This window comes from Bidens hawaiensis, unplaced genomic scaffold (genome assembly GCF_021521415.1).
Source record: "Bidens hawaiensis isolate Kalapana, Puna unplaced genomic scaffold, B.hawaiensis_p1.1 tig00011963_1, whole genome shotgun sequence".
NCBI lineage: Eukaryota > Viridiplantae > Streptophyta > Magnoliopsida > Asterales > Asteraceae > Bidens > Bidens hawaiensis.
This window is the reverse complement of record NW_027491961.1, coordinates 628,837-645,301: the sequence shown is the minus strand read 5'-3', so window position 1 is coordinate 645,301 and position 16,465 is coordinate 628,837. Positions and strand designations below refer to the sequence as shown.

The 16,465-nt window shown below is 32.6% G+C and overlaps 1 protein-coding gene and 1 pseudogene across 1 annotated transcript; one reads left to right on the top strand and one right to left on the bottom strand.

Moving 5' to 3' along the window:
- Nucleotides 1–1,063: 1,063 nt before the first annotated feature.
- LOC143539641 (vacuolar protein sorting-associated protein 28 homolog 2 pseudogene) lies at nt 1,064–1,725 on the top strand (annotated as a pseudogene).
- An 879-nt stretch (nt 1,726–2,604) lies between these two features.
- Nucleotides 2,605–5,050, bottom strand: LOC143539640 (rho GTPase-activating protein 2-like). The gene is made up of 4 exons (XM_077032899.1): nt 4,728–5,050; nt 3,968–4,088; nt 3,542–3,892; nt 2,605–3,120 (listed from the first exon to the last, which is right to left on the bottom strand). The coding sequence occupies exons 1-4, from the start codon at nt 5,039–5,041 to the stop codon at nt 2,635–2,637; spliced, it is 1,272 nt and encodes a 423-aa protein (XP_076889014.1). The 5' UTR covers nt 5,042–5,050; the 3' UTR covers nt 2,605–2,634.
- Nucleotides 5,051–16,465: the final 11,415 nt, after the last annotated feature.

Genomic DNA, 16,465 nt, shown 5'->3' with positions numbered 1-16,465 from the left:
CTAATTACCTCTTTTTTGTTATTCTACATCTCCTTGATATTTGGTGATCTTTCTTCTTGTAAATCTGAAAGACACCAATTACCTACTACTGCTACTACTATTATTATTAAAACTTGCATAGATAAAAACTCGATTAAAATTTACCTCCCATAGCCCTTTCTTGAATTTTTTTTTTATTAATAAGTTATAATATAAACTAGCGGGATCAAACCTACTAACGTGAATTATTTTTTCAGTTTTAATATCTAACCACTATATTAAACTAATACTTAGTTTTCATATGACGTTTAACTAAGCCATCCACATAAGATTATAACTCAACAATTTTCAAAATTATAATTTTTACATTTAATAAACTATTTAATTTTAATACTATTACAATTTATATAATTACTAATAAAGTTACAAATATAAGTTTAAATGTTGTATTAAATAGGGTTTTTATATATTTATAAATTCTAAAATTTTATTTATAATTATTTATATCTTACAAATTCATAAAGGATGGTATTATGTGTATTATTAAATTTAATTTTTTTATTACATTTTTTAGCCACCCGTATGTATGTTACGTGTGGTATATCATATTATTCAGAATAGAAAACGAAAGAGAGACCGAAAATGAAAGTAGTTATAACATTTAGGTTTCATTGTTTTTTATTATACGGGACACGCTTTCTTTGTTTATAAGTTTATTATTTATTTGTTTTACATAATAAATTGCTAGGTCTTCTTCCTCCCTCAACGGCACGGTGTATCATCCATCAATCAATCAATCAATCAATCAATCATACTCAACCTCAAGGTAATTCATTCATTCTTCTTTAGTGTTGTGTATTTTTAGATCTATAATACTACTAATTGCTTTGCTTGCCATGAATATTATTGAATTTCAGCTTTTAGTTCAGATCAGATAATAATGAATCAAATTCTGTATTTGTATATTTTTCGAAACAACAAATTTCATGTTTATTGGTGATTGTTTTTTTAGATTATTCTGCTGGTGGTGTATTTTTATATTTTATACATAAATAAACTTGTGTTTCAGGTTCACTAATACAAGATGGAAGTCAAACTATGGAATGACAAGCGCGAAAGGGAAATGTATGACAATTTTGCCGAGCTCTAGGGCCATCATCAAGGTCACGGAAAAGCTCGAGAAGGCGTATGTCAGAGATATCATTTCGTCAGCCGATTACGAGATCGACTGCCAGAAGCTCATAGCACATTTCAAAACACTATCCTCAACGCTTAAAGATACCGTTCCTAGTATCGAAAGGTTTCATGACACTTACAAAATGGACTGCCCGGCGGCAATGAACCGCCTGCTAATCTCTGGTGTGCTGGCTACAGTGGAGCACAGGGCTGCTGCTGCTGCTTCTGGGGTGACCTCTGCTGCCATTGTGGCAGAATGCGTGCAAAATTTCATCACTGCGATGGATTCGTTAAAGCTGAACATGACTGCGGTTGATCAAGTTTTCCCTCTGCTTTCTGATTTGTCAGGGTCGTTGAACAAGTTGTCGATTTTACCCCCGGATTTTGAAGGGAAGACGAAGATGAAGGAGTGGATCGGACGGCTGGCAAAGATGGGGGCCGCGGATGAGTTGACTGAGCAGCAGGCTAGGCAGCTTCATTTTGACCTGGAGTCGTCTTATAACTCATTTATGGCTGCATTGCCAACCAGTGGGGCAAGATTCCGACGTGTCTGCAGGTAACTTTTTAGGAAAAAAATTCACTGTTTAGGCTGTTTGTAAGTATCTTTTTGTTACATAGAACCATATGATGTGTTTGTAGATTCCGAATGGTTGTAACTTGTAAGGTTAAATTTTATCGTCTTTTGTAGTACTCTTTAGTTTATTAAAGTTGTCATTCGTTTGAGATATTATTATCATTTCTCGTTGCAGTTTGTGGAACCAGTCTTTGTGTTTTTCGATTGTATGTTTGGTATTGTTAGTTTGGATGTCTATAATGGGCATGTAGTTGTCGGGAATTGCATAAAAGTGCTGAGGACTATAGCTTGTTGCAGCAGACAGTACTTGTGTCTGTATGTCACCAGTAGCATTGCAGTGTTTCGTTAGTGGCGACTGTGGGATCTCGGTCAAAGTAATTGGGACCGGTTTGACATGGTTAAAATATCAAAGGTTGGTGTGTTCTTTTCAAAATATTTGTTTCCAAAAGGTTGGTCATAGTGGTTGGTTTTTAACCATTGTCAACATAGTAATCAGACCACATGATTATCTTATGTAAATTGTTAGTCTGTTGAGTGTTGACCATTGAGACTTGTATTGGACTATTTCTACATTGTAATCAGACCAGTGTCAAAATGTTGTTAAGGTATTATCAAATTAAATTTCTGTGATTTTGAAAACAAAAGTATTGGGATCATTCATCCATCCAACAACCAAACACTCATGAAATTAAATGAAGGTTACAACTACTGCAGGCCTGCGGTATACAGTACCTGGATTAATTATCCAATGAAAAGTTACAAAATAACCAGCTGGTGAAATACATGTTCAGCCCCCAGCTGAACCACAAACTTAAGTCAATCCAAACACTTCTCAAAATACATAGCCACTAGCTGCTGCTGCTAAACAATTTACAAGGAAAACAACCGTAAAAGCATGACCAGTTTCAGTTGACACATTCCACAATCTTGTTCGCCTTTTCGACCTGTGACCCCACCCCGGGGCTAACCCTCACACTCATACCTGATGACATGTATCCATCAGTCATCACAGACGATTCCTCCTGGAAATCAAACCCGCTTGTCGGGCTAGACCGTTGTTGTTTCACCAGATTTCCTAACTCTTTCTTGAAACAATCTTTTGCATTTTCGTTTTCAATCAGTTGTTGTAAGAAGCTTTCTTCGATTTCACTTAACGATTCAACTTCGTCTTCATCATTTTCATCTTCCTCAATCTCATCTTCTGATGATGGTCTTCTCAGTTCACAGCTAGTTTCGATTTCTTCTTGACTTTCAGAACAGTACGACATGGGGGAATACCCGCCGTCCGTTGTACCCGCCTCTTCACGCTCTCGTAGTGTTTTTGTAATCAGGGTTTTGAGCAAGTTCATGACTTGTACCGCATGCATCAGGGCTGTTAACGGATCTGACATCTAATCCACATAAAATAACAACTGTGTTAATATACGATATAAAATATTAAGACGATCACAACAAAATGGGCCTAAATCTTTAGTAAGAAAGCTCCCTACAACAATAAAAGGAGGCGCATTATGTCATTTCTATATAAAAATGGTCCAGTGTATATCATAAATGAAAACTTTATAGAATCTTGAATATTCATTCTTTCTAGCCTGATTTCATACAAGAAGGATTGTGTGACCATGTGAAATGAAAACTTTATAAAATGGTCCAGTGTTTTTTTGTCATAAATGAAAACTTTATAAAGTCTTTAATATTTAGCCTTCCCAACCTAATTGAGATAAGAAGGAACATGTATCATGTGAATTGGTCTGGTTTTCATACTATTCAAAAAGAAAGTACAGTTTTAACATGAGGATTAAATAGATTTACCTGAGTCATGTTGGGAGCAAAAACCATGGCAATGTTTCTGGCATTCATTTTGTTGGACTCTTCATGCTCAACAACATCTGACATAAGATCAACCGCCCAATTGAGCAACGCGGTTTCGGTTGGCTTCAAATGTTTGACAAGCTCAGCGCACTCATCTTCAGTGTTACACTGCAACACCTCTTCAGGAGAAAGCCCATCAAGCACACCACATGGCAGCTCTCTAAACCATGCTTTAATCAACCCTGCTAGACAATGAACCTCAATGTCTTCAGGCACCGTCCCTCGGTTTAGCTGGTTCCTCACCTCTTCCTCTTTGCTGTTTTCCGCATTTATACGAAATATCCCCTCCGCCTGTATAACCAATTTTATTAAACACAAATATCCCACCAATCTTTACAAATGAAACTTGAAAAACACCGTGCATACCTTGAGACCCCCTTGCGCGTACAATCTTTCCTGCATCAGCAAAAGAATCGTAGGCACACTGTTGCCTCTTGAATCGTAAGAGCATTGCATTGATTCCGCTGAGACACCAAACACACTAACACTGCATAAGATAAGAAGAAGATGATGATTATTAAGTAATCGTATGTTGATGAAAATAATAAATTGTTTAAATTTGGTAGGTGTTGAAGCTTTCAAACTCAAACTATGTTACTTGAAGCAAGTAAAATGAAACTGACAATTAATTAATAAACTGAATTAGTTTTAAAAAAGATAGATTTTGGGTTTAAATATATGGAAGATTTAGAAATGAATGAAGTTTAAATATCCCAAATAGAGGTGCACAAACCGGTTTGGGTTAAAACCGGTTCGGGTTGGTCAACAAAAGTCAAAACCGGTTTATGATCGGTTTCGGTTCGGGTTGAAACCGGTTTCTTACCATGGTACGGTCGGGTTTTGACCGGTTTCGGTTAAGTTAACCGTTTTGGCGGAGAAAATTACAAACCAGTTCCGAACCTACGGTTTCAATCAGTTCCAAACCGGTTTCTATATAATCGGTTTCAAACCGGTTCAGTTTTCAGGTCGGTTCGGTTAACCTGTTTATTTGTCCACCTCTAATCCTGTAATAGAAATTAAACAACTATTCAACCACATTTACCCTCTTCACACCTTTCTTGTGATCAATCAATGAATGAATCTGTAACGCTCTGCAATTAATGAACTAAACAAAAATAAAAAAGACCTGGCGCTGGGAACGCGAGAGGGGATTTCGACTTGGAACTCGAGGGGAAGGCCTAGAAAGCCGCGGAAGCGATCGAAAGTAACATGAGTCAGATGCTGAACATTAGTCGGCCATCCGATTTCCATCTGCTGCTGCAGAGCTGTAGTAGCTCCTCCTGAGTTGCCATCGTCTCCTCGTTGATTATCATTGACACGACACGCCACCATTGATTTCCTTAAAGCTGCAATCAGCAAGGCTACCAGTGACAGCTGGTTTTGCTCTTCTTCAGTAGCACAGCGAGTGTTTTCGTCACCGCCTCTTGTGAGCATCACCATTCCTCAGTTTCTCTCTCTAGGGTTTTGAAGGTATTGAATGAAATGAAATGAAATGAAATGGAAGACTGATTTTGAATGCTGATTGTGTTGGTTTTATTTATTATATTTTTCAGGGTTGGTTTCTTTCAAACGGCCATCAGTTTTCAAATTTTTTGCTTTATGTTTCCATTTACCGATATACCCTTCCTATGTTGCTCCTTTATTATTTTAAGACAGAATTACAAATTTTGTCCTTTAAAATAAGACGAATTACGGTTTGTGTCTTTTTCTAAGTTTCCTTGCAGGCGGTGTACTTTAAACTTTTTTTTCCTACAAGTTTTGTCCTTCACGCTAACTGGGATAGAAAAAGTCAGTTAAGTATGACATGTGCCAGACATGTGATGGGTATAATTGTAATTTTAACAGGGGAATGTATTATATATATTTTCTTTTCTTTCTCTCTTCTTTCTCTCTAAGCCACCACCATCACCATAAATTCCGGCCACCACCGCTACTCTCACCGATTCCGACAACCTCGTCCTCCGAAACGACACCGATGCCATTCTAAATAAGACAGACACTATTCATTAGTTCACCTTATTCAACAAATGATTCAATGAATCTTCCATAAATCAGCTGCTGATCATCAGGTTACAAAACTACAATCGCATAATCCAATCGTTCCAGAAGACCGATCAAATCCAGCGTTTTATCACAAACTTCCACCGAATTTGTTGAAAGTACTATCGAGTGATATCCCCAACCCTCACCCGAACCCTAACCTTATCCAACAGTCAACACAAAGTTTCACCGAATCTGATGAAAGCCGGCGTATAATAATATGATCCACTGATAACTCCAACCCCGACCCAAACCCTAACCCTATCCAACAATCAACAAAAACTTCCATCGACTCCGTCGATATAATCCAAAATCTAAACCCTAACCCTAACATGATAATCCAAAATCATCCGGCCGAATCATCCGAAGAGGTTGATGATAATATGATGGATAAACAAGCATAATATAATTACGAGAGGAAAACACAACACTAATAAATAATAATGATGGTAGTCGCAATAAGCTATCAAACCTGCTGTTTATTTAATAATAATCGCCTCTGAATTGAAGAAATTTTACGACTAGGGTTTCAAGGAGGAGGCGAATATTGTGATGAGAGAAGACTTCGTGTTTGACCGGGGGAGTATAGTATCGGTGGGGTTATCGAAGGTAGTCCAGATTGAAACGGTGTCGTTTCGGAGGACGAGGTTGCCGGAATCGGTGAGAGTAGCGGTGGTGGCCGGAATTTATGGTGATGGTGGTGGCTTAGAGAGAAAGAAGAGAGAAAGAAAAGAAAATATATATAATACATTCCCCTGTTAAAATTACAATTATGCCCATCACATGTCTGGCACATGTCATACTTAACTGACTTTTTCTAACCCAGTTAGCGTAAAGGACAAAACTTGTAGGAAAAAAAAGTTTAAAGTACACCGCCTGCAAGGAAACTTAGAAAAGGACACGAACCGTAATTCGTCTTATTTTAAAGGACAAAATTTGTAATTCTGTCTTATTTTAATAAGAAAATTTGGAAATAGTTGGCCGGTGAAGGATCCTAACTAAAACTGTATTTTTTTCCAACGGGTGGTTAGTCTATTTCTTGCGTGCCACCTAGTGGACTGTTGGAAAAAAATACGCGTTTAATTAGGGACTGTTATTTGCCAACACAGCAAAATTGGGACTATGTAAAACCAATTTTTAAAAGAAACAGAGGATTATTGTCATGTAATGTTGTCACATGTATGTTTATTGACAATTAGGCGCGCCACGTAAGCATGGACAAACAGATGGTTAACTAATCGCGAACCGCTGATAAAACAATACACATTTAGTTGGGACTGTCAACAGCCAAGAGTAAAAAATACACATTTAGTTAAGATTATTTAAATCCAATATTCCCTTTAATAATAACTTATTCTTTTCTTGGGTTAATTAACTTCACAATACTACGGGGAAATCGGTGGATCACTTATTTATTGATTGCTATGTTTCATCGGTGGTTTGGAGTTACATTAGTAGGTGGTGCGATATACCGCCAATTGATGTTGGGTCGGTTAAAGACATTATTGAGCTTCATAAGCAACTATCGGCTACGAGACATAAAAGGATAATGATGCAATCGATAATTATGGTGTCTTGTTGGTGTATTTGAAAAGCTCGAAACAAGTTAGTTTATGAAGACAAAGCCATAAGGATCAACAAAGTGCTTGGGGATATTAAGGTTTTAAGTTATTTATGGATAAAAAGTAGATCAAAGTGTTTAGATATAGATTGGAATAGATGGAAAAACTTGGTTATATAATCAATTTGGTTGTTTGTTTACCTAGCCCTTGCTAGCTTCTCGATAGGAAGGGTTGATGTTTTTCGTTTAATTGAAGTTTGCAGTTCAAAAAAAAATTAACTTCACAGTAGTTGTGTTTCAGTTGTGTGCATTATAATATGCTCTTAGAAAATAATTAATTGAAAATCTTTTTATTATTATTATTATTATTATTATTATTATTCCGATTAATCAAGTCTAGCAAATTCAACAAATCAAACATGTTAGAAATGAAGTTTACATTACACTAAAATTGAATTCTGAAAAAACCAAATACACCCTTAACGCATACCAGTTTCATATTCAACTTTAATAATAATAATAATAATAATAATAATAATAATAATAATAATAATAATAATAATAATAATGTTCCCATAAGTGAGTATGAACTAATTATACATGTTTTTCGTGGTCACTAGAAAATGCAACCACGAAACATTAAAAAAGGGATGAAGATAATAAATGGCACGTGGGGAATTAAATGTACAAGCAAACATAATATTCATGGTTAGTTGAATGTACACATCGTTACTTTAGGTGTTTTTTGTTTTTTTAGAGGTAAAATGTCTGCAGTCTGCGGACCATATCTGCAGACATCTGTAGCAGAAGAGGTGGACCAAACCTCTGTACTCTGCAAGAAGAAGGCTATTTGTTTTTTAACGTCTGCAGACTGCTAAAATTTTCAATATAAGCTTTATACCAAAAACACAAATTATCTAGCAACAATTAAAAATATATAAATCCAAATTAATGCCTTTGAAGTAGCAAATTATAAAACTTACATTAACAATTTTTAACATGAATGTTTTTTCCTCCAAAAGTTTCTTCAATTATTTTCGAAAGTAGATAGTTTATACATAATGAATGAAACGAGCCAAAACTCGAGCTTAAAACAACTCACAAGCCGATGACATAATCCTAAACTTTCTATAAACCTTTTTCAACTAAAAACTTTCTATAGACTTTTTATAATCCTAAACTTTCTACAAACTTTTTTCAACTAAAAACTAATAATACTTGAACAATTATGCAAAGTTATAATTGAACAAAAAAAAACTAATCAATTAACAACTCAATTGAACAAATCAATTAACAAGAATTCAATTAACAAAAACTTAATAACTTAATTGATATCTGATGAAAATAATGAGTTTAGAAGAGGCTGGAAGACTATGGTCCAAGTCTGCACCAAGAAGAGGGCGCGCAGATGTTTTTTAATGAAACGTCTTCGAAAAAACAAACAGTCTGCAAAGGGCAATGTCTGCGCGCTGTAGACAAAAGAGGTCAGAAAGATCTTTTGTAAAAAAACAAACACCACCTTAGTTGTGGGATGTTTGGGTTTTGCTTATTTAAGCTCCTTTTTAACATATTAGTTTTTCAAAAAAATTAATAATATGTTTTATAAGTCAGTATATTGTGAGTTGCCAAAAAATTATAAAAAGGTAAAATAAGAATGCCAAACACCCCACCCCCTTATCAAAGAATAACAAATATGAAATATAAGGAAAATTAGTTCATATAAACATTTAATTCTTCTTTATTTTAATGTTCCATATATAAAAAAGTTAGTTCATACTAGATGCCCTTTGTTTTAATGGTAACTAGGGTTAAACCCCCCGCGGTGCGGCGGCTTGACGTAAATTCAGTTGGTATCGGTTAAGTTCATCACGACAGCTGCATTAGATCAAAAAATTTATATGTGAATGCCCAAAATAGTGTTAGCACACGTACAACTTATGATGAAACGGCACATATATGGTCGGTATCTGATAGAAAAATAAATTAGTAAACGTATAGCTTATGATACAAAAAATAATATAAGTAAAACGACGTTTATTCGGTTAGCAAATTACAAGCGTTGTGACGAAAATTCGATCGGTATCTATAGGTTCGCCACAACGCTAGAACTAAACCCAAAAAATAATTTCGAAAAATTGACATATTTAAAACAAAATAAATAAATAAACACGGGCATTGCAGCGGCGAGTCAACATGCATTCGGTCGATAATGATTAGGTTCGTTATCGTACCATAAATAAACATAAAAAATAATTTCGTTATTGGCTAGGTCTGTTACGGTACCGAACCGAAACTAAATAAACAATAACATGGGTGTTGCGGTGACGATACATGCGTTTTTAATTGGTGTCGCTTATCTTCGTTGCTATACCGGAATTAAATCTAACACTCAATTTCCTCAAATTATTATACTTTAAAGAAAACCTTTAAAAAAATCTAGATTGAAAAAATTAAAGATGCATATAAACAACCAAGGGGATTCTAGATTTTAAAGAAAACCTTTAAAAAAAATCTAGATTGAAAAAGTTATTGTAGATTTTAAAGAAAACTATTAAAATAATCTAGATTGAAAAAATTAAAGATGCATATGAACAGCCAAAGGGGATTCTAGATTGAAAAAAATTCAAGATGCGAACATCCAAGGGGATTCGAACCCTGGCATCTTAGCAACAAAGAAGTTAGTAGAATACACTTCAACCAACACACCATCACTAACAAACTTCTATAGGTGTTGAAACTAAAATCATACATATAAAACAGTAGGTTTAGTTGTGGCACCACCATTTAATCTTTATCTATGTATATAATAATGTATTCGATAGGTTTTCACTTTTACAAATAGTAATAGTAATGGTAAGCTTTATGACAAAAAAGAATGTTTAATTTAGAAGTAGAGCTATAGAATGTGTGGGTGGCTTTTAAAAAAAAATCATCATAAACGTCATTAATTATGTTAAAAGCTCATTCCTTGACATCACTTTAAAAAACTAACATTACATCTTATTAATAATTGCAATTCAGTGTTAACTTATAAAACAAATATCTCTTTTAGTAATACTTTTTAATATTTTTGAACTCTATACTAAGTTATATCATTTTATGAACTTCATATGAGCTATATATTATATTAAGAAACATGCGAATAAAAAACTAGCCACACTTACCTTTATGTTTGGTGAAGCCAAGCCCTACAATATGAATAGATGAAAAGATATTTACCGTTGGCAAAAAGAAAATTTGAATTTGAGTGGACGACCGTTGGGCTCACACCAAACCCCACAAGTGAACAGTGGCTTGGACCGACATGCGGGTCAAGACAAGATCCAGGATCCATTTATCATCACTAGTTTTTTGCTTTTTACTAAAAGAATAGCAAATGGATTACACTTTTACAAGTCACTTTTTTATATTTTTTACTGACAATTTTCTTTTGTCTTCTTAATTACAAATTTATTTTAAAATATTATATTTTGAAATATTATTTGTCGCATCGCAAAAACATATGCTAAATGGCTACAACAATAAGAGCATTTCTAGTCCATTCTCTATCTCCATCTCTATAATTACACTAAAAACACTATATTTTCTCTTTCATTTTCAATTAAATAATATTTTTTTTATACTTTTATCATTACCTTTTCTCTCTCATTTACTCACAATCACTTTCAAAAACATTAAAAAATTACAGAGATGAACAGTGTGGATCTCCAAATTTAATCATGAACAGTAACATTTCTCTATACTCCTATCACAACCACTTTTAACCATCTCTAAAAAATAAAGAACTCCCTCACAAATTTTAGAGAAGCCACTGGGAATGCTCTAACTAACAAATATACTCGTACTCAGTAAGATCTCAATCTCTCATCAACAACATATATATTCACAGGTCTAACAAAAATGATTTTTTTTTACCAAAATACTTATTTCCATCCATTTAAAACTCTAACAAATCTTGTCTAATTTGTGCACTAATTCAATTTGGTTTGTCAGTACTCCTCCCTACATAGTGAGGTTTTCACGGTTCTAATGAACTTCGTCGTGTGTCTCCGTTTTGTAAGCTTTCACCTTTTTTTGCCTTCTCCTTAAACGACGTGCTGGATTATCAATCTAGCTTGGCCCGAGATTGAAGATGTTCAAAGTTAATTTAAGCCATTTTTCGTGTCACGCTTTGGTGTATTTGGAGAGCAAGGAACGACAAGATCTTTAATGGAGTAAACACTTGCCCTACTCAAAGTGTGGAAAACATAAAAATACAGAGTTATCTTTGGGTGGTTTCTAGATCGATGAAAATTGCAATCGATTGGAATAGTTGGTGTAAATTTGATATGCTAAATATGTAAGCTTCTTGCTATGTTGTTGGGGGCTAGTAGTTGCTAGTTGGTTCAAACCTAACTCAATTGGGGGGGGGGGGGGGTTGTTCCATAATACCGAGTTTTCTCTTTTATGGTGTTCATGGGCGAGTCAGGTCTAGATCTCATCAGATGCGTTTCAAATTTGTAAATAATTACACTTCAATCTCATCAGTGGCAGTACCCCAGCTGCCACGCCCAACAACTTCACGTTTTTACTCATTATTACAAACCATAAGACATAATTAAAAACATATGACCATTTATTATTGTTTTTTTTATCAATTTAGTAAAAAACTTAAAAATAAAAGAGCTCATCCGCGGCCAATGCCACTATGGCATTAAAGTTTAAAAGTTTGTAAAAGTTTGAAAACAAAACAATTTAATTATTAGTTCATTAAAACATTGATTTTTGTTGGAATGTTTGATATTTAATTGCATAATAAATTAAAAGAAGAGACTTGAATAGGAAAAATTACAATAATGAATGTGTAATACATTTGATATAATCCAGAAGACATTGATCAATTACAGTAGTAATATTCTCAATTAAAATTGTATATTAATATATATAAGGTGGATTAGAATAGTATGTAAAAACAATTCGAATTTTGTTATTTGAAATAAATATTAGGTTAATTAGCTATTAATGCCACAAATCTATTAAATTCATTTTTTTTTCTTTTGTGATTTAAATCCATTTTTTACATATGAAAATGCTTTTTAAATAAAAAAATATACATGTATGCATATTTTTGTTGTTACGATACAAAATATAGATATTTAGAAAAGTTAAGATATTAAAGAGAGTGATATAATTTTTAAATGAACAAATAATCTAAGAAATCATATATTAGTATTATTATTATTATTTGTATACCATTTTTATATTATTATGCATGACATTATTATATATATTATAAATTATAATTGAGATTGGCTAAATATTTTAATTCCATTTTTACTTTTGTATTTTCTCATATAAATTGCAATACACATTATTAGTTGTAATAGGAATTGTGCAGTTTTAGAATATACCTTCTTTATTCAAATGGAAAGTTTCTAGAATGCATATAAAAAAATATTAAGAACTGGTTTGAGACTTGTGTATTACACGGGAAATCAATAAAAATTACAATATTTAAACGTTAAATAAAATACAATCAATAACACAATTATCATATATTGTTAATACAATTACAACTTTCATTAAAATTACAGGAATTTTAAAGAAAAAACATTACACAATGAGTTTACAAATAAGAAAAAATTTCCTTGTACACTACATTTGTGGTTGTATTGGTCAGATTACCTTCTTTATCAAGAATCAGAATCTTGAGCCAAACCTGCTTGTAACTCTTGACAAGGCGACGTATAGTTGTCCATGTGTGAACACGGGTTCTTTCAAGTACAAACCAACCCTAGATAATGATTGACCTTGGCTTTTGTTTATGGTCATTGCAAAAATACTGTAAGGGGAAACTGTCGTCTTTGAAATTTATATACTATTTTGTTATCTGTTGGAGTCTGCGATGATCTATGGATCAAAACTGTATGTCTAATGTTAGTTCCAAAAATAAGTTTTGCCTCAACTACACAAGAACCCAAAGATATAATTTGTAATCGAGTATCATTACATAAGCCTTCTTTCTGGTTAAGATTTCTAAGAAGCATGACAGGAACACCAACTTTTAGTACCTAATTTGGTAAATATCTTATTTATATTTAGCATAATTATTTTCATTATCTAGAATATTCTACTATAATCTTACTATTCTATAATAACAGTATATTTTGACTAAATATATATTTTGAGTAAATATACTTGAATTGATAAGGAAGGTTTTGAAATCTAAATATTTAATTAGAATCGTATGATGGTCAAATTTTAAATAGGTCAAATTTTATAGAAACTTTTGAATATTAAATATTTTATCTAACTGTAAAATATGTCAAATTTTATGGAATGATGAAAACAAAATCAACAGATTTTGCTTATTTTAAAAATGATTTCAATTTCCAATTTAGAATCATGAGTTAGGAATATTATATTTGAATATGAATTTATAGGTACATAAATTAAAGGATGTAATTTGTATATTATAAATACGTAATTTGTAAATTTTGTAAGTAAAATAAATATGATAATTGTAGATAATTTGGGAATTTGAAATTCAAAATTTGAAATAAAATATATTTATTTTGAGTAAAATTACAACCGATAATTACGGTTTATTGGTTGTAATCATTTTTGAAAATACCTTTTATCTCATTTAAATAATCATTTTTTAAAATACAGTTGAGATATACCTTTTATCTAGCTTTTTAAATAATATTGTAAGTTTTGATTTATATATTTTGACAGATACAGTTTTTCAAATATACATAATTTGGTAAATATTTGATTTATATTTAGCATAATTATTCAATTTATCTATAATATTCTACTATAATCTTACTATTCTATAATAACAGTATATTTTGACTAAATATATATTTTGAGTAAATATAATTGAATTGATAAGGAAAGTTTTGAAATTTTAAATACTAATACCGTTAAATTAGGTGATAATTTAAGAAGTAGTTGAAATTTTTTTATGAACTGATATTATCTTCCTATAATTATCTAAAACATTTAATCTAATAATTTATTATAATAATTAATAAATTGTGATAATATTTTCAATAAAAAAGTAAATCAAACCCGTGTATTATAATTTTTGTATTAACATAAATCATATTACTTGGTCAAAAGGTATAAATCATATTGGGTGATTTTGTGACACTCAAAAATAACAGATCATGATTAGAGAAAATTAGTCACAACAAATTAAACTCAAAAATAACAATTAATTTGGTGATGATGATAATAATAATATATTACCAGTCTCAGCTGCAAATTTTGCATCATTTTCAAGCATGAAATCAACCTGCTAGTAGCAATATGTAATAGTCAGCCAGGCATTTAGCGGGAAAAAAAAAGTATACTTGCAATGTCAAGAAGAGAATACAAAAGAACATACAATTGAACAATTGCTAAATTGCCGTAACTAATTCCGGCCCAAATCTGTTCCGGTAGTGGACTGTCCTGACCCAAAACCGGTATGCCCAAAATCCACGTTGACTCGATCTGTATTGTTTGCAAAGACGATAGACATAGACGTGCTGCGAAACCCATCTATAAATAAAAACAAATATATTATTTTCCACACATAAATCTGCATATAAAAATCTAGACTTTTCTCAAGTTAATAAGTTTGATCCACATTAATTTATAACAGCCTCCATAGTCTATAGTTTAAAAGTGTTTTGACCTAAGAACAATTGTACTCATACATAACTCCTAGTGTAATTTCTATTATATAGCTGCAATGTTACTTTATCTTTTTTAGTTCCCCAACACATGCCATCACAAAGTACCTTAACTTCCTTGGCTATGTTGACTTTGTTGTTTCCGTAATTCTAATTAGTCAATACCTATGTGAATTTACAAAAAAAAAAAAAAATGGAAGCCGGTGGAAGGAAAGGTGCAAAGAAACTACATCAAAATGCAAGAGAAATCTCATAAGAAAGGGGCAAACAAATTACATAACATGAGATCCTAATTGCATTACTCAGCAAAAACCCAAATTACATCGAACAAAATTGTTAATAATCCAAGAATGGCAACACAAAAAGTAATTAATTGCAACACAAAAAGTATTACCAGTCAAGTTGGATCGAAATTGTATACAACTTTATTGGAAATCGATAATCGATAACATAAAAAATAGTAATACATATAAACGTGCAATCAAATATGATAAAAATAGTAATACATATAAACTTGCAATCAAATATAATACCTTTGAACGTGAAAGACGCCGTACACGCATATTTAGCTCACGCTGCTGCTGTTGTTCGGGCCACGCCCCACTCTTGACATGTCACCCCTTTGATCGAAAGCCTTCGTTTTTCTCATTAACCACTCCATCCATGCTTGAGATGCCTGCCAACACAGACAAGCAACAATAATAAAAAAATTTCCATCTTTAGTAAAATAAAAGATTCAATATATTATGAAAGAGACTGTTGAATCAGAGACCCCGCATTAGTTCCAAGTGTATCAGCTAAATCTCCAAGAACACCAATTGCAGTTTTCATCACCACTTCATCCCTGAAACAATAACACAAAATCATCAGTTACAGTTACAATAAAAGTTAAACAAAGAAATGACTTATAAGAAGAAACTCACATGTCTTTCTCCATGTAAATCAGATCCAGAAACTGGAGAATATGTGGAGCATATGGAATCAGCAGCTGAGTTTTAGGCAAGTTCTTAAAACCCTGGAAGATTCCAGAATAAGCCTCCAATATACCGTTTCTCAAAAGATTGGTGTACTCAATCATTTCATCATCAGCACCAGAAATATGTGAAGACAGCTCAGCTTTAATATCCATCTTTAATAAAATAAAAGATTCAATATATTATGAAAAAAAAAAAACGAAATGAAATAAATATATTTTTTTGGGTGTAATAGTAATTTTATACGCACCAAAGTGTCGGTTGGGACGGGCACCATCCGTTGCTGCAAAACTTTAAATTATCAATAATACTCTCAACCTTAACGTTAAACTTAAACTTAAGACAATATAATACACAAGCTTAGACAGTTGGTATAAATAAAATCATTTTTGACAATTACCAGCAGATCATCAGGCTCGTGGCTGTTAAAAGTTGGCGGCAAAGGTGCGGGGTCAGGGGTAGTATTGTCATTTGACACAACAATATTATCAATAGGCACAGGCTTAGCTGCAACAGGTGATCTTCATAATCTTGAATAGGCTCATTGCTTTCTTCTGGTTTATAAGTCAGCTTAAGCCTTTCAGGATTTTCCTTCAATTGAAAAATATTATGAAAAAAACCATCC